The sequence below is a fragment of the Heptranchias perlo genome, chromosome 9 (assembly GCF_035084215.1).
Source record: "Heptranchias perlo isolate sHepPer1 chromosome 9, sHepPer1.hap1, whole genome shotgun sequence".
Classification (NCBI taxonomy): domain Eukaryota; kingdom Metazoa; phylum Chordata; class Chondrichthyes; order Hexanchiformes; family Hexanchidae; genus Heptranchias; species Heptranchias perlo.
Genome location: NC_090333.1, coordinates 43,076,598 through 43,103,437, shown reverse-complemented (window position 1 = coordinate 43,103,437; position 26,840 = coordinate 43,076,598). Strand labels below are relative to the sequence as shown.

At 44.5% G+C, this 26,840-nt stretch overlaps 1 protein-coding gene across 2 annotated transcripts in view; it reads right to left on the bottom strand.

Annotated features, from left to right (window-relative positions):
- Nucleotides 1-26,840, bottom strand: part of frem1b (Fras1 related extracellular matrix 1b) — a 150,645-nt gene that overhangs the window by 6,492 nt on the left and 117,313 nt on the right. For both annotated transcript variants that reach the window (XM_067990288.1, XM_067990287.1), the window contains exons 25-33: nt 26,172-26,373; nt 24,425-24,569; nt 16,885-17,014; nt 11,142-11,214; nt 5,498-5,647; nt 4,155-4,459; nt 3,888-3,935; nt 3,538-3,711; nt 2,044-2,159 (exon numbers count right to left, since the gene is read on the bottom strand). In XM_067990288.1, coding sequence (XP_067846389.1) covers nt 2,044-2,159; nt 3,538-3,711; nt 3,888-3,935; nt 4,155-4,459; nt 5,498-5,647; nt 11,142-11,214; nt 16,885-17,014; nt 24,425-24,569; nt 26,172-26,373 — 1,343 coding nt within the window. The remainder of the gene's footprint in view (nt 1-2,043; nt 2,160-3,537; nt 3,712-3,887; nt 3,936-4,154; nt 4,460-5,497; nt 5,648-11,141; nt 11,215-16,884; nt 17,015-24,424; nt 24,570-26,171; nt 26,374-26,840) is intronic.

The following is a 26,840-nucleotide window of genomic DNA, read 5'->3' as shown; positions in this document are numbered from 1 at the left end:
AGGCAGCCACACACACAGGCGGCCATCAGGATCAGCGCGGCATTGGGGACGTCCTCCCCCCCTTTGTCTGGGGCTTGTACACAGTGACCCTGCGGACACTTTCTATCTTGGACCTCCAGACAACGTGGAAGATAGCTTGGGTGACTGTGACAGCGGAGGGGCGCGGAATGGGCCAGACCTTAGTCACGTAGAGCAACACCCCGCGTACCTCACACCTTATCACCAGTTTCCTGCCGGTTATGGAGAGGGAGTGCACCTCCCCCCACCAACATACCAAGCTTCTGTTTGGCCTTGGCGATCCGTTCCTCCCAGTTCATGATGCAGGCTTGGGGCCCCCCAAACCAGACCCCCAACACCTTCAGGTAGTCGGACCTGACGGTGAAAGGGACAAAGGATCCGGTCTCCCACGGGCCAAAGAACAGAATGCTACCACTGAGCCACGGGCTGACACTTAGCACTGTCTCCATCTGAGTAACAAAAGAAGCTCCACTCCACACCGCATCCTCTTAACTAGAAGGTCATTGTCCAACTACTGGTATTGCATGGACTCACTTGTTGCCTACTTTTATTTCAGCTGCTTTGTTGTCCGAATAGACATGCCCTACCTACGTCATGCTGCTTAGACTATTTTTCAAATGTCTTAGTCCTGGAAAATAGATATTGATTTTTGAGACATAAACCTCAAAATAGTGAATCTGCATGCATATAAATTCCAGTCAATACTTCATTACTAAACTCTGGTCAGACGTTTTAGATTTTCTTTTTGTGTGTGTTCATCAAACCCTTAAAGTGTCAGAGTATGCTAAAATAACTTTTCACTGGTTGCTGCTTCTGTAATTATTTCCTCCAATCAATAATGTGAAAAAGGTCACAGTTTTGACTCTCAGCGGAACAAATTGAGAGATTTCTTTCTCTCACTCTTAATTTAACATAACACAACACAACACAACACATTAAAGACAGTTCTCATAGTGACTGCCTTACTTGATACCTCTTCCTCCTCCCTTAACCTCATTGTGTTGAAATCGAGACCCATCATACCCTCTCTTATGTTTTCCAAGGATATCAAAACTGTGGGAGGTCTGACCTCCTGTAGTCTTCCCCCCTTCTACAATCCATCAGGTTTTAAAACCCAAACTGGCTTCACCCAATCACTACTTCATGATTTATCTAATCATCTGTCTTATGTTTCAAGCGTTGGTGTTATCCAGCATTTTGGGTCTTGGCTTTTTACCTGAAATCTGAACTGCAGTACACTTTTAACCTGAGACAAGAATTAGTTAATCAATTACTAGATTTAGTAAAATATGAAATGAGCTAAAGAATATTTCACGAAAATTATACTAGTTCATTAACCAAGGGTTAAAGAAAGAATAGGATGAGAAGAAAATAGAGCACGAGATGTGGACTTTTATTAAAAGATTATAATGATCTTTGGGAGAGATAGTTACTTTTTAAAGCTTTACTTTTTATTTAAGAAACTAACTGTACTTACACTACCTTTAGAAATTTAACAGAGCAATATGATATCTATTGACACATTTAGTTGGTAAAACAGTCTTGCATTATTCTACTGCAATCTTTGGAACTATCACTTAGGTTAGCTGACATTTTTGACTCGAGACTAAGAGAAAAATTTAAATTATTTTGAAGGAAAAGAAGTATTTGTGTGACACCTTTCAGTAATTACAGGTCTGAAATATTATCAGGAGCTTTTTAACAACACAGGCTATTGCCTTCTCATACAATGTAATTAAACAACATACATTATTGACTGAAACCACTTTGTCTAGTAAAAGCAACATGTTTCAGCCAAAGACCATTCCCCAGCAATAGTACTGGAACAGTTATGGTAAAGCAGTTACTGCTGGAAACATGTTAGAAAGTAGTGTCCATTGTTCTTGACAGAACTGTACTTGGCTTTTCTATCATTTACTGTCTACTATTGGCTTAATCTTGATATCCTTAAGTAGATGCCTTAGAGATTTTGAAATGAGTTTTACTGAGTGAAACTTTATTTGGCAATTGACAGAAGTTGCTCACATTTGCCTACAGGCCATTTCAGCTCTTTCCCATGTTGCATTTCTCTCAGGATTCAGGAGATAACAATGTTTCTCGTGCAAGGTCCAGCCTGAAGGACATTCCATTTGTTGATTGTCCTGTAAGTACACAAAATTGTAATTGCTGTTTAACCTATTATTTGTTCCAAATATGTTGCAGTTTTAAAATAAAAATTACTGAAAACTTCTCCTGGATTTGGAGTTAGACCAAAACTATGTGTTTCTTGATCTCTTTAAAAAAAAGTAAGCACTAATGTTATGCAGAACACAATGCAGGAACTGAGCTATACACACCAAGGTTCAATTCTTCCTTCTATTCTAAGTTAGCTGATTTCAGTTGAGGGACTGGAGTGAGGCACAACAATTAGATACAGGGCCCCTAGGCTAGGGAGGGAAAAATTGGTCCGGTTCCTACTCCTGATCACTATCCAATGATCCCTACTGGGAACTGTGAGTGTTTGGACATCAGACAGGAACAGAATCAGGTTCAGTTGTGATGCACTCTGTGTTTATATTGTTTGCCAACACTCACTGTCTAGGCTCACACATGAAGAATGATCACTTGTGGGAGGTACTAAGAGCTGGTGGCACCCATGGAAGTGTACAGCATTTTGAGCCTTCATGAGAGAAGGGAGGACAACTGGAAGAAAAAAAAATCAACTTCTCAGTTACTATCAACTCAAAAACATCACCACAGAACTTATCTCTGTACCCATGTTATATTTGCTTTGCATATTCACTGGCATAAACAAAGCCATTGCTTTTGAAAGCTAGGTCCATTCAAATCTCTTCACAAAGATATGTACAGATAAAAGAGCCTATTGGACCCAGCCAGCTCATCTTTTCATAGAAACCTATGGTTCTCCCATTATAACATCGCACTGGAAAGGCTGGGAATACCAACACAACTTGTTGGTTCTGAGGGTCTGATGCCAGGTTCCCCCCATTCCCCCCCAAAAAGCAGTTTGAAGTGCCTTAATGGCCTCAGCGGGCCACTTTTAACAATGTAAAAAAATGTTACCAGTCTTTCTTTGATTATGATCACTGCCTGGACCACCAGGTGGGGTCCACTTCTACCCTTTGGCTGCCTGGTAAGGATTTGTCTCATTAGTTGTACTGCAACGGATCCTATGCAGGGTTTATCTGAAGGGTGGGAACTTGGGAACTCCCTATGTTGGGAGTCCCTGCCTCTGACCCTTTGTATACCATTGGCCTTATAAGAGGCAGACAAAGACTCCACCCCTTCCAAGGTGCCAAAGAATCCTCCATTTAAAGTCCCAGCCTAAGGTCCTTCCAGCATGGAAGTGCACTAGAAGGACCGAGGATTTTTGGCTCCTTTATGTCGTGCATAACAAATGCCATAACTCCTGCTTTAATGGTTGGAAACAATACAATTAAGAATCACTCTAGGGATTTATTGTGAATCCCTGCTGTAGCTTCAAACTGTGCAGGACCTGTAATGAGTGAAGACATCTACCTCATCCATGTTGCTGAATGACTGAGTATTTTCAGCTACAAATGGGAAGTCTTTTTGGAGCACGTCATGTCTCTGGATTAGACGGAATGGAAGTACAGGCCACTGCCATCCACTGGTTTGTGAGGAGATAGGAACTTTTTTTTCTTTGATTCTTATTGGCACCATCCCATGGTACTGTAAAATAGCAGAGAATATTGATCATTTTTTCAACATAAATTGCCTGCATTCTTTTCTAATTATACATTATTTCTTTCTTCAGTTGCATCATTGATGTAATTTGTTAAATGTTAAACTGTTTTCAAAAAACATTATTGTAAAATAACAAATATCAATATTTTAAAAAGACTTACCGTCCACACAATCTCCCCATTTTTTCTCTGAATTGATGAGGGGGGAATCTGCAAATAATTAATCACAGTTTTAGAATCGCAACAGTCAAAACAAATTATAAAAAAATGAAACTAATATCAGATTAATAATATCTTGGCAGTTTAATTTCCCATTTTTAAGATGTTTAGTATTTTAATGCAAATTTCAAATAAAGAGAAATCAGTGCGAGGAACAATCAGCATAGCATCTCTTACTCTTTTAATGTGAAATCTTCACTCTGAACATACCACTCTGCTGCTTCCAATAGCCTGAAGTTGTGTACTGGGAACCACTGGAGAAACATCATCTCTGATCAAAGTTCCATGGTAGTCCAAAAAATGGTCAGTCTGAGGGACATCACCCCGAGGAGGGGAAGAATAGTGTTCCCAGTACAGATCGGTTTCTGTGAATAGTCCTTCTTCCTGACTGAATGTTTCTTCTCTTTTATTAGTGGGTGATTTGGAAGGAGCCGTTGGAAGTTCACTTACACCACTGTCTACTTCACTTTCATAATCATTTTCACTTGTTCTCAAATCAACTGGATCACAGCTGCCTACAGAAACACAATTTGAGAGATTCACCACTGGCCACCAGACTTTACGGAGCAGATTGTTTTTTCCTGGATGTGAGGTGACTGTAAGGGAACCTTCCTGATTAAGGATATTAAGGTTATGGAACCAAAGTGGGTAGATGGAGTTAAGATACTGAACAACCATGATCTAATTGAATGGCGGAACAAGCTTGAGGGGCTGAATGGTCTACTCCTGTTCCTATGTTCCTATGATTTTCTGTCAATTTAAATTAATGGATGGAAAATTGGGTGGGCATGCACTTCTCCCATCCCAATTTTCCAGTGTTTGCGGCAGCCGGGTGATCCAATAGCCCCTGGCACTGGAACAAGAAAATCTATCCTTAAATGTTCATAAAGGTTTCTGCCAATTTCATGGCAGTTTCCGCTCCACTGCAAATAAACCCACTTTTCAGGCAATGAAAACGTTTTTTTAAAAAAACAAACAAATCTGATTGGTACAAGGAGAGAGAAGTTCCTTTGAAGCTGCCCGAGCTCTTTGGGTTAAAAGTTCACTGCAAATTTTATTTGAAACGCTAAGAGTTGAAAAAACGACTTTGGGTTGTAAAAATGCCATAGGAAATCAGTATGCAACTAATGAAACAGCTGTGTGTGTGTTTCATGAGATGGGTGGATAATTCATGCCTCATTTTGGTCCCCTCCCAATTTTTATCATATGGTCCATAATACATGATCTGTGATTCAGATCTCGTTCCTTCAGCCCAAGTCTAACACACCCGAATCAAGAGGCTTTGGGGCTCCTATAGTAATACATGACTTTATATATGGTTATCATGTAAAATCTTTAATCCCGCTATAGATCAGTAAAACTGTTTGAATCCATTATGTATGAGACATTTCTACAGTGCCCATGAATAGAGCCTTGACATTTTTTTCGATGTGAAAGATGCTATATAAGTGCAAGTTATTATTATATAAATGCAAATTGTTATATGAGTGCAAGTTATTATTATTGCTGTTGCCTGAGTCTAATCAATGCTCCTTGGCGTTTATAACTTTTACCTCCACGCAAATCTACAATTTCCACCAAAGAGATGTCTTTCTGTCCGATGATGGCATTCATTGGTGTCTTTAGCTGCACTTTCAATTTTTCATTGTTCTCTTCAAGTCCATCATCTTTAACAAAAATGTGCCACACCTTCATGGAAACACCTGCATTCAAAGATAACATTTTGATCATGGGAAGGCTTTGCACAAAAGATTTCATACCTCTTAAACATATGGGGCACAATTTTAGAAGTGAAAAATGGGTGGGTTGGGGCCATTCAAAATTGTAACCATTGCGGACCCGCCCCCAGCCCGCCCCCAACCTGCCTTCAACCTGCCCATTTCCGGTTTTCACCGGGGCGGGATGAGGGGCGGGCGACCTGCCCACTCCCAGGAGGCGGGTCGGGCCTTAAAACCTTTCAAGGAGGCTTCAAGCCTCCATTTTCCCACCGTTTCCAATTTCAACCCAGGGGGGCAGGATTCCCGGGCCATCTCTTTCACGCTATGTGAAAGGAGGTGAGAAGGTCCGAAACTAACAGGTAGGTGCCTTTCTGGCACAGCACGTGGGCCCAGAGGAGCAGGAGTGCTTCTCCCAGGCCCATCAAGCCTACCTGCAGCAACCCCCCCTCCGCAACGATCGCGGACCCCCGCCCCCAATCCCCACCCCCAACGATCGTGGAAACCGATCCCCGTGTCCGCCCCCCCCAATGACTGCGGACACCCAACCCCAATCCCCGATCCCTCCCCCCAACGATCATGGACCCCCGTCCCCGATCCCCGATCCCCCCCAATGATCGCAGACCCCCGATCTCGAACCCCGATCCCCCCCAATGATCGTGGACCCCTGCGATGACCCTGACCCCCCCAACCATCACGGACTTCCGACCCCGATCCCCGACCCCCCCAACAATCGTGGACCCCCGCACTGACCACCGATCCCGACACACTCCCGTGACTGATCCCCAATCCCTCCCCCCAATGACTGTCTCCCCCTATGACCCCCGTGCCAACCCATGCCCTTGAACCAACCTATACCCCGTGCCCCGTGCCAACGCATGCCCTCCCCTGTCCCCCATGCTCCCCATCCATACAAACAAAGACTTACCTGAAGATTACTTGAATACATGGTCTCCCTGACTTGTCTCCCGTCCGACTGAGACCACCTGTCAATCTGGCCAGTCAGTAAGACGGCAAACCGACCAAAAAAATAAAAAATGTCCTTACGTCAAAATCGTAAGGATGTCCAGGAAACTCGTACTTCCGGGTTTCCCGTCCACAATTTGACCTCCCCGCCCCCTTCCCGGCTCGGAGTCAAAATCATGCCCATGGAAACTGTTGCACAGTTTGCACACTGCTCACAAGAAAGCATAAAGCCTTCAATTTTTCTTTGTGTTCTAAGTGTTAACAGGTAGAAAAGAGGTTTTATGACGATTTCCCTGTTGCTGAAGGTATTAGGAGACTTGGGTTTCAGGATTGCTGGAAGAAATGAGAGAAAGCAGACCCTGCAAGTACTCAGGGAGACACTTTTCAAACTGATTATGTGATCTTATTTTTTTACCTTAAAGATAATACTAGGAGCAGATTCCTTTTATTGAGGTAGGATTCAAATAAGCATGTTTGTGTATTTTTTTGTGGGGCTGACGAATGGCTTTCCTGAATGTGGAGCCAGGAGGAGCAGAAGATTACGTGGCTCCAGGGTGGATGGGGAGTGTTTGTACTGCGATGCACTTGGCATCACAACTACATGGGACAGGCTAGATGGACCAGTGAGTCTTTGGGGAATGTAAGAATTAATGGGGCTAAAGGCTGACAAATCCCCAGGGCCTGATAATCTACCAGAGTACTAAAGGAAGTGGCCCTGGAAATAGTGGCTGCATTGGTGGTCATCTTCCAAAATTCTATAGACTCTGGAACAGTTCCTACAGATTGGAGGGTGGCAAATGTAACCCCACTATTTAAAAAAGGAGGGAGAGAAAAAACAGGGAATTACAGACCAGTTAGCCTAACATCAGTAGTGGGGAAAATGCTAGAGTCTATTATAAAAGATGTGATAACAGAACACTTGGAGGGCATTAACGGGATTGGACAAAGTCAGCATGGGTTTATGAAAGGGAAATCATGCTTAACAAATCTATTGGAGTTTTTTGAGGATGCAACTAGTAGAATCGATAGGGGAGAACCAGTGGATGTGGTGTACTTGGATTTTCAGAAGGCTTTTGATAAGGTCCCACACAAGAGGTTAGTGTGCAAAATTAAAGCACATGGGATTGGGGGGAATATACTGGCATGGATTGAGAATTGGTTGACAGACAGGAAACAGAGAGTAGGAATAAATGGGTCTTTTTCCGGGTGGCAGGCAGTGACTAGTGGGGTACCGCAGGGATCAGTGCTTGGGCCCCAGCTATTCACAATATATATCAATGATTTGGATGAGGGAATGGAATGTAACATTTCCAAGTTTGCAGACGACACAAAGCTGGGGTGGAATGTGAGCTGTGAGGAGGATGCAAAGAGGCTCCAATGTGATTTCGACAAGTTGGGTGAGTGGGCAAGAACATGGCAGATGCAGTATAACATGGATAAATGTGAGGTTATCCACTTTGCTTGTAAAAACAGAAAGACAGATTATTATCTGAAAGTGAGCATTCAGGTGCAGCAAGCAGTTAGGAAGGTGAATGGTATGTTGGCATTCATTGCAAGAGGATTTGAGTACAGGAACAGGGATGTCTTACTGCACTTGTACAGGGCCTTGGTGAGTCCACATCTGGAGTATTGTGTGCAGTTTTGGTCTCCTTATCTGAGGAAGGATGTCCTTGCCATGGAGGGAGTGCAATGAAGGTTTACCAGACTGATTCCTGGGATGGCAGGACTGACGTATGAGGAGAGATTGGGTCGACTAAGCCTATATTCACTAGAGTTTAGAAGAATGAGAGATGATCTCATTGAAACATATAAAATTCTAACAGGACTGGACAGACCAGATGCAGGGAGGATGTTCCCGGTGGCTGTCGAGTCCAGAACCAGGGGTCACAGTCTCAGGATATGGGGTATGCCATTTGGAACCGAGATGAGGGGAAATTTCTTCACTGAGAGGGTGGTGAACCTGTGGAATTCTCTACAACAGAAGGCAGTGGAGGCCAAGTCATTGGATGTATTCAAGAAGGAGATAGATATATTTCTTAATGCTAAAGGGATCAAGGGATATGGGGAAAAAGCAGGAACAGGGTACTGAGTTAGACGATCAGCCATGATCATTTTGAATGGCGGAGCAGGCTCGAAGGGCCAAATGGCCTACTCTTGCTCCTATTTTCTATGTCTATGTTTCTATGTTTTCCTGTCCGTCATTTTTGTATGTTCATATGCCCCTGGAATGGGGAGAAGGAATATCAGCTAGGGTTTCTGCCTCTCGTCTACCCAATGGCCCCTACTGGAAAAGTGCACGTGTGCTGTCAGGTGAGGAAAGGATTGGACTCGGATGGGATGATTCCCCGCACCCTCTATGATTGAATAGGCTCGCTGCCCTGGCTCACATGTGAAGAATGGTTAATTGGATGAGATGCTAGATGTATGTCAGTGTCTGTGAAATCATGTTCCTCGTGTAAGTCATAGAATCATAGAAAGGTTACAGCATGGAAGGAGGCCATTCGGCCCATCAAGTCCATGCCGGCTCTATTCAAGAGTAATCCAGCTAGTCCCACTCCCCGGTCCTATCGCGTAGCCCTGCAAATTTTTTCCTTTCAAGTACTATGCAGTTCCCTTTTGAAACCCATGATTGAATCTGCCTCCACCGCCCCCTCGGGCAGTGCATTCCAGATCCTAACCACTCGCTGTGTAAAAAAGATTTTCCTCATGTCACCTTTCGTTCTTTTGCCAATCACCTTAAATCTATGTCCTCTGGTTCTTGACCCTTCCGCCAATGGGAACAGTTTCTCTCTATCTACTCTGTCTAGACCCTTCATGATTTTGAATACCTCTATCAAATCTCCTCTCAACCTTCTCTGTTCCAAGGAGAACAACCCCAGCTTCTCCAGTCTATCCACGTAACTAAAGTTCCTCATCCCTGGAATAATTCTAGTAAATCTCTTCTGCACTCTCTCTAAGGCCTTCACATCTTTCCTAAAGTGCGGTCCCTAGAACTGGACACAGTTGTGGCCGAACCAGTGTTTTATAAAGATTCATCATGACTTCCATTCTTTTGCACTCTATGCCTCTATTTATAAAGCCCAGGATCCCGTATGGTTTTTTAACATATTTCTCAACCTGCCCTGCCACCTTCAACGATTTGTGCACCTATACCCCCAGATCTCTCTGTTCCTGTACCACTTTTAGAATTGTGCCCTCTAGTTTATATTGCCTCTCCTCGTTCTTCCTACCCAAATGTACAACTTTGCTTTTTTCTGTGTTAATTTTCACTGCCACATACCCTCTTGAAGTCTATCACTATCCTCCTCAGTTCACTACCCTTCCAAGTTTTGTGTCATCTGCAAATTTTGAAATTGTGCCCTGTAGACCCAAGTCCAAGTCATTAATATATATCAAGAAAAACAGTGGTCCCAGCACCGACCCCTGGGGGACACCATTGTACACCTCCCTCCAGTCCAAAAAATAACTGTTCACCACTACTCTTTGTTTCCTGTCCCATAGCCAATTCTGTATCCATGTTGCTACTGCCCCCTTTATTCCATGGGCCGCAATCTTGACAGTAAGCCTACCATGCGGCACTTTATCAAACTTTTGAAAGTCCATACACACCACATCAACTGCATTGCCCTCATCTATCCTCCCTGTTATCTCATCAAAAAACTCTATCAGGTTAGTTAAACACGATTTGCCTTTGACAAATCCGTGCTGGTTTTCCCTAATCAATCCACACTCATCCAAGTGACTGTTAATTCTGTCCCTGATTATCATTTCTAAAAGTTTCCCCACCACTGAGGTTAAACTGACTGGCCTATAGTTGCTGGGTTTATCCTTACATCCTTTTTTGAACAAGGGTGTAACATTTGCAATTTTCCAGTTTCCTGGCACCACCCCTGTATCTAAGGATGTTTGGAAGATTATGGCCAGTACCTCTGCAATTTCTACCCTTACTTCCCTCAGCAACCGAGGATGCATCCCATCCAGACCGGGTGACTTATCCACTTTAAGTACAGCTAGCCTTTCAAGTGCCTCTTCTTCATTAATTTTTAGCCCATCCAGTATCTCAGCTATATCTTGCTTTACTGAGACTCAGGCAGCATCTTCTTCCTTGGTAAGGACAAATGTGAAGTACTCATTTAGTATCTCAGCCATCCCCTCTGCTTCCATGAGTAGATCTCCTTTATGGTCCCTAATCGGCCCCACCCCTCCTCTTACTACCCATTTACTGTTACATGCCTGTAGAAGACTTTTGGATTCCCATTTATGTTGGCTGCCAGTCTATTCCATTCTCTCTCTTTGCCCCTCTTATTTTCTTTCTCACTTCCCCTCCGAACTTTCTATATTCTGCCTGGTTCTCACTTGTGTTAGTCAATACCTCCAGGAAAGAAACCTAGAAGAAATTTCAAAAATCTGGCCACAATTTTAAGATCTTCCTTTCTATATCCTTCACAGAACCCTGGTAACAAGAAATAGAGTAATCAGATTTCAACAGTATTCAGTCTTATTAATAACAACTTACCAGGATCAAACTGAATTAAGCTTGCTGAGCTATGGGTGAAGTCTCTGCCGACTGTAGCTGATAATTCCAGAACCTGCAGAAAACAAACATCGAGTCCATATTCAATGTACTAAGTGATTGCATAATGTATAATTCACTACTGAAGAACTTGTGGAGAACTCAGGGTAGTTTTTCAGCTTCATGATGCCCCATAAACGAGTACAAGGGGCAATCTACCTCATTGAAAGTACCTCATTGAGGTACTTAATTTTTTTTGATTCTAATTCTGAAAATAATCTAATCTCACCTGCACGAGTTTCCCGGGGCTTGTGAATCTCGTTCGTGGCAGGAGGCGAGAAGGGCTTGATCCATGAGGCCAAGTGCCTTTATAGTGCTGCTTGTGGGCCAAGAGGAGCAGGAGTGATCCCTCCAGGCCCAACAAGCTTACCTGCCACGATCGGACCTCCGAGATCGGACCCCTCCACAATGTCCGACCACCCCCCCCTCACAATGTCCGAGACCACACCCCCCAACAGCCGAGACCCCTCCGATGGCCGAGATCCCCTTCCCGACCTCCGACTATTCCGATGACTCCTGACCTCTGACTCTTTCGATGACTCCCAATCACCAACTCATCCAATGACTCAATCACCTCCACAACACCCCTCACCCCGTTCTCCATTTCCGACATTAGACCCCCCCCCAATTTTCTTCATGGCATCAGACCTCCCCCCGTCCACCCCCCCACCCCCGATGTCCTCTACGGCCCATGATCTCTCCCCTCTCTCCCCCTCCCTCCTCTACGATTCCCGGCTCCTTTCCCTCCCGACAAGCAGCCAGCCTGTCAAAGTGGCTGGCTATCCCGCGGGAAATCCGGAAACAAAAATAATTACCTTCAATTGAGTTGAGATCTCACATTCCGACGCATTCAACTCACTTCCGGGTTTCCCATGCAAATATATACCCACTCGCTCAGTTCCCAGCTCCAGGTCAAAATCATTCCCTAGGTCTCTCAACCCTTAACTTTGAACTTCTACCCTGTGGTATTGAAGGGAATGTAGCTGCATGGATAAAAGGATGGCTAGGAAAGAAAAAGCAAAGAGTAAGGATAAATGCATGTTTTTGGGATGTGGGTGGTGGTGTTTCCCAGGGATTTGTGCTGAACCTCTCTGTTTTCCATTTATATAGATGATTTGGGCATATAAACATACAAAAACGTTGGACAGGAAAAGATCAGCTTGTCTATCTAGCCTGTCCAATACAGTTGTGATGCCATATCCCAGGTGCCATGTAGTCTCCTGGGAGTGGTGAAAAACCAGATTAAAAACCCAAGGCCAAATAGAGGAAATGAAATCTGGAAAATTCCTCCCCAATCCCTCTAGGTGATCAAAACTAGTCTAGGAGACCACAGTGACCATGATTTATATTATTTGGTATCTACTTCTTGTATGATGTGATCTCTCTTGAAGGTGTACAACGAATCAGCATTCACCGCATAAGCCAGCAGCTTGTTCCATAGCTCTACTATTCTCTGAGAAATGAAGAACCGACTAACATCAAATCTAACTGTGCTTAGCATTAATCCTGCCCGCATGCATAACACTGCACTTCTCGAAGTTGAATGCTCCAACACACCGAGATCTGCTTGGAGTTGTTTAGTCTCCTCCACAGTCCTAACTCCTGCACGGATCTTCCTATCATCCGCAATCTTGCGGATCATTCCCCCAACACTTTCATCTAGGTCATTGATATAGATAGTAAAGAGCAAAGGCCCTAACACCAATCCCTGCAGGACACTACTGGTAACCGGCATAGACACAACAACAACAACTTGCATTTATATAGCTCCCTTAATATAGTAAAACGCCCCAAGGCGTTTCACAGAAGTGTTATCAAACAAAATTTGACACTGAGCCACATAAGGAGGTATTAGGACAGATGACCAAAAGCTTGGTCAAAGAGGTAGGTGTTAAGGAGTGTCTTAAAGGAGGAGAGAGAGGTAGAGAGGCAGAGAGGTTTAGGGATGGAATTTCAGAGCTTAGGATCTAGGCAGCTGAAGGCACAGCTGCCAATGGTGGAGCGATTAAAATCGGGGATGCACAAGAGGCAAGAATTGGAGGAGCGCAGAGATCTCGGAGGGTTGTAGGACTGGAGGAGATAGGGAGGGGTGAGGCCATGAAGGGATTTGAAAACAAGGATGAGAATTTTAAAATTGAGGCGTTCCCGGACCGGAAGCTAATGTAGGTCAGCGAGCACAGGGGTGATGGGAGAATGGGACTTGGTGCTAGTTAGGATACGGGCAGCAGAATTTTGGATGAGCTCAAGTTTATGGAGGGTGGAAGATGGGAGGCTAGCCAGGACACCATTGGAATAATCCAGTCTGGAGGTAACAAAGGCACGGATAACGATTTCAGCAGCAGATGAGCTAAGCCAAGGGGGGAGACGAGTGATGTTACGGAGGTGGAAATAGGCGGTCTTGGTGATGGAGCAGATATGCAGTCGGAAGCTCATCTCAGGACCAAATAGGACGTCAAGGTTGTGAACGGCCTGGTTCAGCCTCAGACAGTGGCCAGGGAGAGGGATGGAGTTGGTGGCTAGGGAACGGAGTTTGCAGAGAGGACCAAAGACAATGGCTTCAGTCTTCCCATTATTTAGTTGGAGGAAATTTTTGCTCATCCAGTACTGAATTTCGGACAAGCAATGTGACAAATGAGAGACAGTAGAGGGATCTAGGGAGGTGGAAGTGAAGTAGAGCTGGTTGTTGTCAGCGTACATGTGGAATCTGACGTGTTTCCGGGGCAGCATGTAGATGAGAAATAGGAGGGGGCCAAGGATAGGTCCTTGGGGGACTCCAGAGATAACAGTGTGGGAGCAGGAAGAGAAGCCATTGCAGGTGATTCTCTGGCTATGACTGGATAGATAAGAATGGAACCAGGCGAGCGCAGTCCCACCCAGCTGGACGATGGAGGAGAGGCATTGGAGGAGGATGGTGTGGTCAACCGTGTCAAAGGCTGCAGACAGGTCAAGAAGGATGCAGAGAAATATAATTATTGTATTTTGGGAAAAAGAACAATGGAAGAAAGTATACCCTGATTATTAACAGAGTGCAGGAACAGAGAGATCTGGGGGTGCATATACATAGATTTTTAAAGGTAAGTGTTCAGGCAGAAAAGGCAAAAAAAGGCAAATGGGATTCTGGGTTTTATATACAGGAGCATTGAATATAAAAACAAGGAAATGATGTTCAATTTGTGCATTGTTTAGGTTACAGTTGTATTGTATGCAGTTATAGGCACCTCACTATTGAGACAAATTAAGAAAGGAATATAAAAAGAAATAGGAAAGAAATGAAAAGGAAAAGAAATTCCTATTTATGTGCAGACACATAAATAACAAAAGAAAAATCAGAATAGGAAAAGGGCCACTAAGGGATGCACAAGATAAACTCTCAGGTAATGACAGCGAAATGGCAGAAATATTAAATAGTTACTTTGCCTCCATAGTTTACCAGGGAGACTAACAAGGTGGGCAGAACATTAGAAGAAGAGGTCAAAAAGGATATTATAACATTTAAGATAGAATGGGGGGAGGTAATTGTTAATTAATCAATCTAAGGGAAAATAAGACTCCTGGTCTGGATGGATTGTATCCACAAATATCATAAGAAGTTAGAGAGGAGGTAGAAGAGGCACTATTACATATATATAATAATTCACTAGAAAAGGGAAACTGCCAGAGGACTGGCGGATATCTAATGTTATATATTCAAGGCTGAGATAGACAGATTTCTGGATTCTAGGGGAATCAAGGGATATGGGGATCGGGCAGAAAAGTGGAGTTGAGGTCGAAGATCAGCCATGATCTGATTGAACAGCGCAGCAAGCTCGAGGGGCCATGTGGCCTACTCCGACTCCTGTTTCTCATGTTCTTATGTTCTTTTTCCTATATTTAAAAAAGGAGATAGAACAAAAACAGAGAGTAAGGGCTAAGGGTAGTTACTCAGACTGGCTAAAGATGGGAAGTGGTGTTCCACAGGGATCAGTGCTGGGATCACTGTTCACAATTTACATTAACAATTTAGATTCGGGAATTGGAAGTACAGTCTTAAAATTTGCGGACGACACCAAATTGGGGGGTGTAGTTAATACAAAGGAAGAATGTGTCAAAATGCAAGAGGACATTAATAAACTTGCAGAATGGGTGTGTAACTGGCAACTAAATTTCAATATAGATAAGTTTGAGGTGATGCATTTTTGTAGGAAGAATAAGGAGGCCACATACTGCTTGGATAATAAGAATCTAAATGGGATAAAGGAGCAAAGGGATCTAGGGATACAGATACACAAATCACTAAAAGTAGCGACGCAGGTTAATGAAACCATATAAAAAGGCAAATCAAGCACTGGGGTCCATTCCTAGAGGGATAGAATTTAAAAGCAAAGAAGTTATGATAAACTTGTATTGAACCTGGATTAGACCACACTTGGAGTATTGTGCACAGTTTTGGTCTCCGTATTATAGAAAGGGTGTAGAGGCATTGGAGAGGGTGCAAAAAAGATTCACAACGATGTTACCAGAACTAAGAGGATATCCTTATCAGGAAAGGCTGAACAGGCTGGGTCTCTTCTCTCTAAAAAAAAAGTGAAGGCTGAGCAGTGACCTGATAGAGGTCTTTAACTAATGATAGCGTTTGATAGGGGAGACGTAGAGAAAATGTTTCCACTCATGAGGGAGTCCAAAACTAGAGGTCATAAATATAAAATAGTTGCTAATAAATCCAATAGAGAATTCAGGAGAAGCTTCTTTACCCAAATACTGGTAAGAATGTGGAACGTGCTCCTACAAGGAGTAGTTGAGGCAAGTAGCATAGATGCATTGAAGGGGAAGCCAGATAAGTACATGGGGGAGAAAGGAATAGAAGGGTATCCTGATAAGGTTAGATGAAATAGGGAGGGAGGAGGCTCGTGTGGAGCATAAATGCCGGCATAGTCCAGTTGGGTCGAATGGCCTGTCTTGTGCTGTGGTTTCAATGCAACTCGATGTATTGATGTACAGCACCTTATCATTCCTCAAGGACATCACAAAATAGAGTCACTGTTAAGTAGGCAAATGTAGCAGTGAATTTTGACACAGCTCTTTCTGTGCCCCCCTATTGCAGTAGTGTGATGTTACTTCATTTCTCACACCTACAGTTATGTAGCCTTTTTGAATAAGATTGCCATATACGAGTACTTTCATGCTGTGAGCCTATGCTCACTGGAAACTGCTTTGAAACTATCCAAACTCATCTTATAGAGGTCCCTTCATGCCAGCATTGCCAATTTTCTTCCATCAGTTTGGGCAGGACCAGAGGCATATCTTTTTTGATTTGATTGCCAAGCACACAACATAATGATATAACTCACAGCAGAGTACATTCCTGCACCTCATGCATGTCAAGGCTGATTTTACAAACGCATGCTCCCATTTTGGGTCCTTGCCCCTGCTGAGTGTACGTATTGAGAAATCATGGATGTGTTCCCCGTAAGTTTCTGTCCAAAGGAAAATCGTGGGGAGCGCGCTCACAATTTCCTGAGAATGGGTCCAGTGGGTGAGGGTCCGTGGCAGGATACTTAGACCAGCAATGTCATCCTCATAGAAGTTGCAAGGACTTCTTTGGGGTCTTTGCCCTTTCCATTGATGCTGATAAACCCATTGACGCAGGAACATCCAGAGATGATTTTAAACATAGTGCAAAGGATGCAAACAACTGCAGGTACGGTACCTTTATACTAACATAAGAGGGATCAGCACTGTATCCTTTCCTGGTAACTTTAACAGAGAGAGTTCCTATGTCTTCACAGACTCTGTAGCAACTTTCAGCCATTTCAATCCTGGACCATTTCAGCTCCATTCTATACAGAAATTCAAAAAATTTTGTTTTTAAAAAAGACATGTGACTATACAGCTAATCCTTAGCTGTTGCTCACAGGAGTTAAAGCAACCGTGTATATCTCAAAGACATTCCAAATTAAATCACCCAGCATATTAATGCCCATATGCACCATGATCTCTTATATAACATCTGTCGATACAGCAGAAATGGGCTCTGCAGTACCTTGTGCCATAATACATGGCATTGCCAGTGGCTGTGAAAGTCACTTCAGCCCTTACATATTTAATGCTGCATGCTCATTCCAGGCATGCTACACTGCACTCTTATGGGGAGGGTACCATGGAGTGACAAGCAGGGCAACCCTTCTCGCACACACTGCCTGCATCATAGCCCCCACCTTACCAGCCATGAAGCAGGGCTTCAGGTGTTTGGATGCACCATCACTTGTCCACAGATTCTATTTCGTCTACTAGCTTAGGCGTCATATGTCTGCAACAAAGTACAACCACTGGGAAAAGATGTACCTTTGGCGCTCTTGGGTACACATCTTGAATTAGCGCCTGGCCCACCAATCAACCTTGCTGCATTGCTGGTTTTGAAGTTAATTTCTCACTGCCACAGCACTACCAATGCCTCTCATTCTCATTCCGTGTTTCACTGGTGTCCTATGTGGTGAGTACTACCAAGCAAGTTAACCCTCCTTGCATCCTCATCATGCATCATAAAATTCACTTTGCCAGCCACGAAACATAGGTCAGATGCTAGGCTGCTGTGTCACTTACCTGCAAGAGTTTGTTTCATGTCTGTACGTTGGGTTGTCTTTCAATTCATTTTTGTTTGGCACTCCTTTCCCATCTCTGGCTGTCAATGGGTTAAATGCCTTTTGAAACTTTCTAATAGCTATAAGAATTTTTGCCACATCCTGTTAATTTTCACCTACATTGCAGTTTTCTGGTCCCTACCCTCCACCAATTAGGCTAGTTTCATGCACAAAGCCAAAGCTGTACTGGGAGCTGTGAATAATAATGTCCACGCAATGCATTAACTTTGGAATATGGTGCACTCACTTGTTAATGAGCTTTTCTGCCAGCAATAACAAGCTTAATCAGTGTGCTCACATCTGGAGCAATGTAGCACTCAGGCATTGACTTTCACTATATAGTAATTTTGAAGTGTTCACAAAACAGACAGACGGTACATGAGGGCTAATCGAGACTCACTAAACTGTTGTTTCATAACACTCCAATACTGCTGGTGTTAGGCTTGGCACAAACAGCAAATTCCAGACTATATTTCCCTTTCTAATACAGAAATCAAAGAAAGGACCATCATTGCTCTCCAGTGAGTAAATGCGTTGCCCAGTTTAGAGCCATTCAAATTAGGAACTCTTTAGGTTATGTCCTGATCTGTGCTGAGTAAACTGATCTCAACTGAAACAGCAGTCAGGGTGCTATAGTTAGCCTCAGTATCTCAAGGTTTGGGAGGGGAAAAAACATCAAAGATTCCCTCACAATCACTATCTGGAGTATGGATGTTGTACAAGGTTAGGGTTGAGATTTACTACGAATCAAATAGCCCGCTGACTCTGAGGCCTTGATTTTAACTCATGGGGGCAGGGCAAGCGACAAGCCGCATGATGTGGCCCGGGAAACGTTTAGCACCTGGGCCTCAATTACATATGCAAGATCGGACTCTTGACTGAACCAGGCAGGAATCACTGCATGGCCAGCGGCTGGAGTGGGAATGCAGGTAGCAGGAGGCAGTTACCGGTGGCACCCACAGAAATGGTTCCCAGCACAAGGTAAGTCCATCGGAGGGCTCCAAGAGGGGAATCCCCTTCGGGGGTGGGGGGGTGAAGGCGGAAGCCCGGGGCAGGGGTGGTTCAAGGTTACCGTGTGGGGCCCAGGGGAGTACTCCTGCTCCTTCTGGCGAACAGGGAAATTAAAAGAAAATTAAAAACTTACCTCACTAGGCTTCTTCTAGCCCTGGCTCCTGTTGCTGGCAGGCCTGGTGGAGAAGCCAAGACTGCTCCCCCACTCAGGCCTCACGTTAAATTGCAGTTGGCCAGTTCGGGGCAGGAAAGGAGTGGGTAAGTACCCCACTCCATTCTAATTGCTCCCCTGCCAGGGTTCCCCCAGGCATGGGAGTTCAAATCTGGGCCTCACTGTCTGGGTTCATATGTGATGAATAGTCACTTGGTTGAAGGAGAGGAGAGACACTGGAATCCAGGGAACCATCTCCCAGCACAAGTCAGTGGTTTCATGGTACTAGGGGAGATAAGGGGAGCAAGTTGGAAGATCAAAGCACCATCACCCCAACAGGTTATTTCTCATTTCACGAACTGAATGCACACAATTGCTATCTGATGTGTTTAAAACATAGAAAAGTAGAGGCAGTTTTCCAATGGTATGCACTGGACATGTGTGCATGCCCGGGATGGGGAACAGAAGCATAAAATTTTGGGAAGATGCTTTGCACCTAGTGTGCACTAGGATTGGGATTGTCTTTTTTTAATGCTCAGTCTGCACTGCGTATACAGCATTGAAGGTAGGACTTTTCTACTTAGCGTTTTAAGTGAACCATATCGTTGGAAGGTTTGCTTGGAAGCTAGAAGATGTGTCATGCATGAATAATGGTTGTGTTTTTATTATGTGAGAAAGGCTGAAGGGTTCCCAAATGATCAACATGTATTCAAAGTCAAGATGCATCTGGCTGAGGTGAAAGTGTGTTTTACAGCCAATAAAGTTGAAGAGGGGTGTAAGGGCCGAGGGGCGCCAGTCGATCTGGAAGCTGTGGCACGGAAATTACACTTCAAGCAGCTGCATTCAGGGTGCACTTACCATGGCAAGCTGTTAAACTGTGCTTCCACTGCACCGATGACCTCCATATGCATGAAATTGTGCTCAGCTGCTCTGTTTCCTTTTTCCAAGCAGCCTGGACAAACGGGGCGAAATTGGGCCATGTAGTGCCTGTTTTGTAAGCGCTACGCAGACACCTAAGTCCTGAAAATGGCGTCTGAGATGTGTACACACTTCTGACATGAAGTGCGCAGGACGCCATCTTGGTAAAGGGGTTTGCGCGAGCGCACCTAATGACCGCCAGCAGCATGTAGAGTACGGAGATCATGGCGCGAATCAGTGTGCAATGCTGATTTGAAGCAGCCGATGACATTTTGGAACTCCATACTCCAGCCAACGCACTGTCTTAACCTCGCACAACTGAACAGGACTTAACCGACATGAATTACCCCCCACCAGCACTATTTAAAGGGATCATGAAGTACTTACAGGTTAGTTGCTGGATTATTTATTCTGGCAGCTGGTGGTTGTACGTGTTTTTGGACATTTCCTATACTGGATAAAGGTTCAATATTCTATAGAGAGTGGTCAGGTTTGTCTTGCAGTCCTTTAGTGACATTTAAAATATAGTGCTGAAAAATGTTGTTTCCAGATATGGGTGGCCTGCTAGGGCTTCCTCTGGGGGAATGAAGAGAGGCCACACAGAGCAGGACAAGCTGCTAGAAGAGGGAAGAGGAGGAAGAGGACGTCACTCAGCTGGAGGCCATATCCCAGGAGGGCCTTCAGGGACCAATTCTCTTATCTCAACTTCAGCGATGACCAGTGCATCGGACGTCTGCGGCTCACTAACGAGGTCGTGATTGAAATTTATCAACTGCTGCAGCCACAACTGCAGCCTCAAAGCAGGGCAAGGAAGCATTGCCTGTGGCTGTCAAGGCAACCATGGCACTTAAATTTTATGATTCTGGCTCCTTTCAGGCTGCTGCTCGAAATATAAGCAACATCTTGCAGTTTGTAGTGCACTGTTTAATAAGGGAGGTCACTGAGGCTCTCTACACACTCAGAAACAGTTTCATCTCATTCCCTCTTGTCAGAGACAAGCAGGAGGAGCGAACATGAAGGTTTGCTCGTATTGCAGGTTTCCTCATGGTGCAGAGTACCATATTACCATGCGTGCTGCACATCTGAACTCGGCCATATTCATGAACAGAGAGGGATGCACTGCAGCAACTCGCCAAGGCTTCTTCGACAGCACCTCCCAAACCCGCGACCTCTACCACCTTGAAGGACAAGTGCAGCAGGCACATGGGAACAACACCACCTGCACGTTCCCCTCCAAGTCACACACCATCCCGACTTGGAAATATATCACCGTTCCTTCATCGTCGCTGGGTCAAAATCCTGGAACTCCCTTCCTAACAGCACTGTGGGAGAACCGTCACCACACGGACTGCAGCGGTTCAAGAAGGCGGCTCACCACCACCTTCTCAAGGGCAATTAGGGATGGACAATAAATGCTGGCCTCGCCAGCGACGCCCACATCCCATGAATGAATTTTTAAAAATTCCACACGCAGCGCATCATGCAGGTCAATGCCTGCTATCCTGGCAGCAGTCATGATTCCTTCATCCTGCAGCAGTTCTCAGTTCCACCTGTATTTCAACCAGCACGGCAAGCCAAAGGCTGGCTACTGGGCGACACGGGTTATCCCCTCATGAAATGACTCATGACTCCAGTCAGGAACCCATGCACACGTGTACAGCAGGCCTACAGTGGGAGCCATGCTGCCACATGGAACATCATCGAGCACACCATAGGCATCCTCAAGCAACGCTTCCGCTGCCTGGACTGGTCTGGAGGAGCCCTGCAGTACTCAGCTGAGTGGGTATCAAGATTTGTCGTTGGATGCTGCACAACCTCACCATTATGAGGGAACAGCCTTTGCCACCGCCTATCAGGTGAGAACCTGAGCAACAGGAAGAGGCAGAGGAGGAAGAGACAGAGAAGGAAGTGGAGGAAGTGCAGCAGAAAGTGGAGGAAGAGGCAGGGAGGCTACAAGGTAGACAGGCCATGTCAGTCAGGACTCTGCATGATCAGATTATTAATGAGAGATATCAGTAACCTCAATGACACCTCCCCACAGTCCCACACTCCTTACCTTTCCTCTCTCACATGACCATCAAATCGTCCTCCCTTATGATTACACATTGCTTCCTCCCTCAGCTCATCACAGAAATAAAAACCACCACCAACTGCAAATTCAAATCCACATTTATAAATTAACACATGAAATGATTCAAACAAACAGATACTATTCACTCTTGTGCATTCCCTCAGTGCCTGTCGTTCGTGAGCCTTTACCTTTCCTAGTGCTCCTTCTAGATGTATCCCCAGTGGCTGGAGCATGGGTGGTGGAAGGCAGCTGACCTTCAATTGAGCAGAGTGCAGGTGGCCTTTGAGGACGACCTCAAGCAGCTCTAGGCCGAGAAGGCCCGGCTTCAGACTGCATCATCTCGGCCTGGGCTGCAGCAGTCTGGCCTGGCTGGCTGATAGGCAACAGCAAGGGCACTGGCAGAGTGGCAGGGGTGGGAACACGAATGCTATCAACCTGAGAGAGGACAGCAGATCTGTCTTCCATGGTGACATGGCGCTCCCAGGGCGGTGCCTCAGCACTCCTGGTGATCTGCTGGAGAACAGATTGCTGGACTGCTGTGATGCTTTGAAAGCCCCTTTCAACAATGGTACCCAGAGCCAGGTTAGCAGCAGTCTGAGTTTCCAAGGCAGCAGTCTGAGTCCAAATGCAGCAGTCAGGCCTTTGATGGCAGATGCTTGTGCTGTAATGGAAGCTGTGACATCACTCATCAGACGCTGCATCATGGTGGGTTCCACAGGTGTGCTGATGGAGGTGACCACCCGTTCCATGTTGGAAAGGATGGGCTCCAAATTCTGCGCAAAGCCCTGTCCCAAGTTGGAGCTGGATTTCTCCATGCTCCTTGACATTGTGCGCAGGCTTTCTGGCAGGCTTTCCAGTGCAGCAAGCATTTGGTTGTGTACACCAGTCAGTCTTCTTCTGTAGCCTGGCCCACCAAATTCATCATCTCACTCCTCTGCAACAGAACTAGTGTGTGACCTTGCTCTCCGGTGAGCTGGCACCTGCGGTATTCATTCCTCCCACTCCGCCTGCTGCGCACTTGTGCCCGGTGTCTCACTACGTGCAGATCCCGCCTCTATCCTAGCTTCTAAACTACGCACAATGTCAGTCTCTGAGCTAGTGGCTGCGAGTGTAAGATCAAGTGATGGTGTCTCTTATCATCACTGTCATCTTCCTCTGCCTCCTCTGACTTTGCAGGTTCCAGTTCTTGGGTATCTGAAATGACAAAGGGACACGAGAAAGTAAGAAGTGTGTGCTTACACCCTCTGCAGCATGTGAGTCAGAAAAGATTGTGGGATGAGGGAGAAGTGAGAAGACAGAAGGAGGATTAGGTATGCAGAGACCCTCATCATCGATCCCTTCAGCACCGCCAATGGCCACGGCCGCAGCGATGCCCCTTCCAATGATGGCCAGTACTGTCTCCTCCATGGGGGTGAGGATGAGCAGGCGTGACTGTCCTCCCCAGTTCTTTCTTGCTGCCTTCTGTTATGCGCCACCTTCTACTGCAAGAAAGAGGGAAGTGTGTCAGTGACGCTATGCTTCTGGCATTTACCTCATCCACTCTTTCCTCCCACTGCCTCTTGAGCATATGCCTGGAGGGCCTCTTGCCCCCCTGCGGATATAGGATGCCCCTCCTTCTCTCCACCTCTTACACCAAGGCCTCTAGTGCAGCATCAGAGAACCTTGGTGCATGCTCTCTCGCAGGTGCAGCCATTCTTCCAAGTATGACAGCCCAGGAATCACTTCTCACACGACTCCCACCACTTCCTGTACCCACAGTGCACCTCCCCTTTAACAGGTACAGGCTGCCTTTAAGTAGCACTAGCCACTCCCGATATCGGGGCCTCCTTCTTATGCATGCAGCCAATCAACAGTGCAGGTAGCGCTGGCTGCACGCTGCAATCGTTCAAATCATCAGGCAGCACGAATATTACCAGAGGGTGATCCCTGACCCTAAGATGACAACTTTCCTTTGCTGTACCTCCCTCAGCATTATTCCCAGGGCAGTCTCTTTCTTCCCTGCGCCCTCGAATTCCCATTAGCCATCTGTTTCAAACAGTTTCATATAATGTTTCCTGCTGAAATCATATGTGTTCCTTTTAAGGCTTGGCAAAACTCTTTAAAATTTGCTGCTGAATCAGATCTCCCACTCTCATGGCTGCACGCTTTCAGCACATAGCCCAATTGCACACTAATTATATAGGTGTGCAGACCTCACAAACCTTCATGAGAATGCTTTATGCATTTCTGAAAAGGGATGCACATTTCCAGATGTACCACCACTGCGCACCCAACATAAAATAGTTTTCTTTGAGGAAGCAGAAACAAATCAGGATCACTTAAAGGCAACACACCAGGAAAAAAATGAATTCCACTTAGCAACTTTTTTTTTATATTTGATTTGCCTGAAAAATCAGAAGCCTGGGTCTGCTCCAGAGAATGCGATCTCTTTGGAAGATTAGGCATTCTACGAACTTACATTTCTGGTACATTAGAATTTCCTGCAGTGTCTGATATTTTGAACTCAAAACTGTCAGATGTCAGTTCTATGGAGGGACTGATGATGTAGCGAACTGTACGTCTGTCCACCTCTTTCTGGGTAAATGTGCCTCGAATATATCCACCTGTAATAAAATAAACACTTCAATATCACATTAAGTTATTTTCACCATTACTGAGGAAAGAGGCATTAGTACAATTTATTAACATACTATTTGTAAAATAATACGAAGCTATAAAGGTAGATTTTCCACTCTGCATAGCCATCGTGCAGAAGCTTTTGCCAGATCCCTGCCCACTGCGTGCCGTTAGTGATCTGTCACCAACATTTGAGGCCGGCCTACAGTAATCTCCCTCAAAATGGGTGAAAGTCTCATTTCAATATGAAAAACAATGCAAATTATAATGGCCCAGATTTTGCTATCAAAATAGTGGCGAGGCTAATGGAGCTCGCCCTTATTTATGTGTAAATGCTATAGCAACTTCAGGCGAGAAGCAGATGTGAGGTTAAACGTGTATATCCAAAAGTTACTGCCCGAGTTGCACCGCTCCACTGTTAGCTTCGCGAAAACGGCATCTCGCTGTTTGCCTCACCATTGAAATGCATTCAATTGCGTGAAGTTGCTGTATTTGCGCGGGTAGATGTGAACTAACCCACCATAGATATTTAGGGCTAGTAATTAGCAGCATAAGTATCCATTTAATGACATAAGTGTTAATTACTGCCAATTAACCTCTCTGGCACTGAAAATTAACTATTACAATTGTGAAGTCTCATTCCTTCAGATTTTAATTGTTAGAGATTTTAAAAGTGTAAAATTTTAAATTTAATTTTTTTTTTGCTTTTCCTTTCTCTCTCTCTTAATCCAATCTTTCTTTCCCTCTCTTTATTTCTCTTTCTGTGCCTGATTTGACATGGAATTCACCCGGTCTTATTTACCCTCCTTCTCAGTCCTTCCGCTGTTAATGTCACAATCCTTCAATCTGATCGGTTAACAGTTGCTTACCCTGTTCACTCAGGCCTCAGGTGCCCTGTTTCTCTCACTGTGACGTTATCAGTTCACACTTTCAGCAACTTGCCACGCAAAAAATTTAAAAACCTAAATGTGCAAGGGCAAGTCTAACTACCGGCACAGCCACAGCAAATTATGGCCCATTGTAATTAGTATAGCCCTAATTCCGCAGTGGTTATGTAGGGAATGTGTAGTTTGCTTAGATCATCCTTATAAAACAGGTATGGGCTGTTTTATAGGGGAGTGAAAATGGAACAATGCAAATGTATTGGAAATAACAGAAAATGGGGCCCATAATATCATGATATAATCTTCATCGCTTTTATATGAAACCATCCAAACATTGGGGGGGGGAGGGGGGAATTGCTTCCTGCAATCATCAGAAACGACAGGAGAACAAATGGGCAAAGATCTAGTGTCATGGTACTCCACCCCCAGTTTTACTGATTGGGTTTACTTGATCCACATGCATAAATCCGAAAATCCAGAGTAAACTGTAGTAACACGAATACTTTCCAACTCTCACATAATGAAACAATAATTTGTTTCAAAAGAAAAACATCTTCAAATAGACATCTGAGTGTGCGATATCACTTTACCACAAAGCAACTGAATGCATTGGTAGCTGTAAGCAGTACTGTATTAGTATAACTTTTTCATATTTTTAAAAAGATAATTCTTTAATTTTCATGTTTGTATCAACTATTTAAGTACCTGTGTTTGTACTTTCCAAATATCCATAATAAGGTGGACGAAGAATCGTGTAGATCAGCTCCTCATCTTTGCTGTCCACATCTGAGGCTTTTAAGTTGCGGGCAGTGATATAGATACCAAAGCGTCCGTCTCTCAGACTGTCAACTGTAGTTGGGCTTTGATTGATGAGGATACGGGGAGAAGCCTTGTCAACCTGCTCCACCTGCAATTAGTGTACTGTGTGTCATTAGAAATGCAAATGATTTCTTGTGAAAGCCTATATCAATGGTCTACATCTTCAGAAACTGTTAATCAGATGAACCTAATTGAGTTCCTGCATTATCTTTAGTTTCTTTGTACCTGTTTTGTCAATATTTTATTCAGGTTAATAATAAGAAAAAGTATAGTAGAAAGCAAGGAATCAGTTAAACGTTTGTAATCCAATTTAATTTAATCTAATGAATCCCAAGATCATGTTATGGCCTATGGGGAGTATTACTGTTTATGCTTTTAATGAATTATTAAGCTGACATTTTAAGTTTCCATTATGAAAATTACAATGTGCTTTGCTGTTTTTGAGAATGTTCCAGAAACTCCACTATCATCCAAGATCCACAATTTTCCCTTGTCATTAAAATTTAAAAACTTTTTAGGGCAGAATTGGATGCAGCATGTTAAACCCCGTTCCCA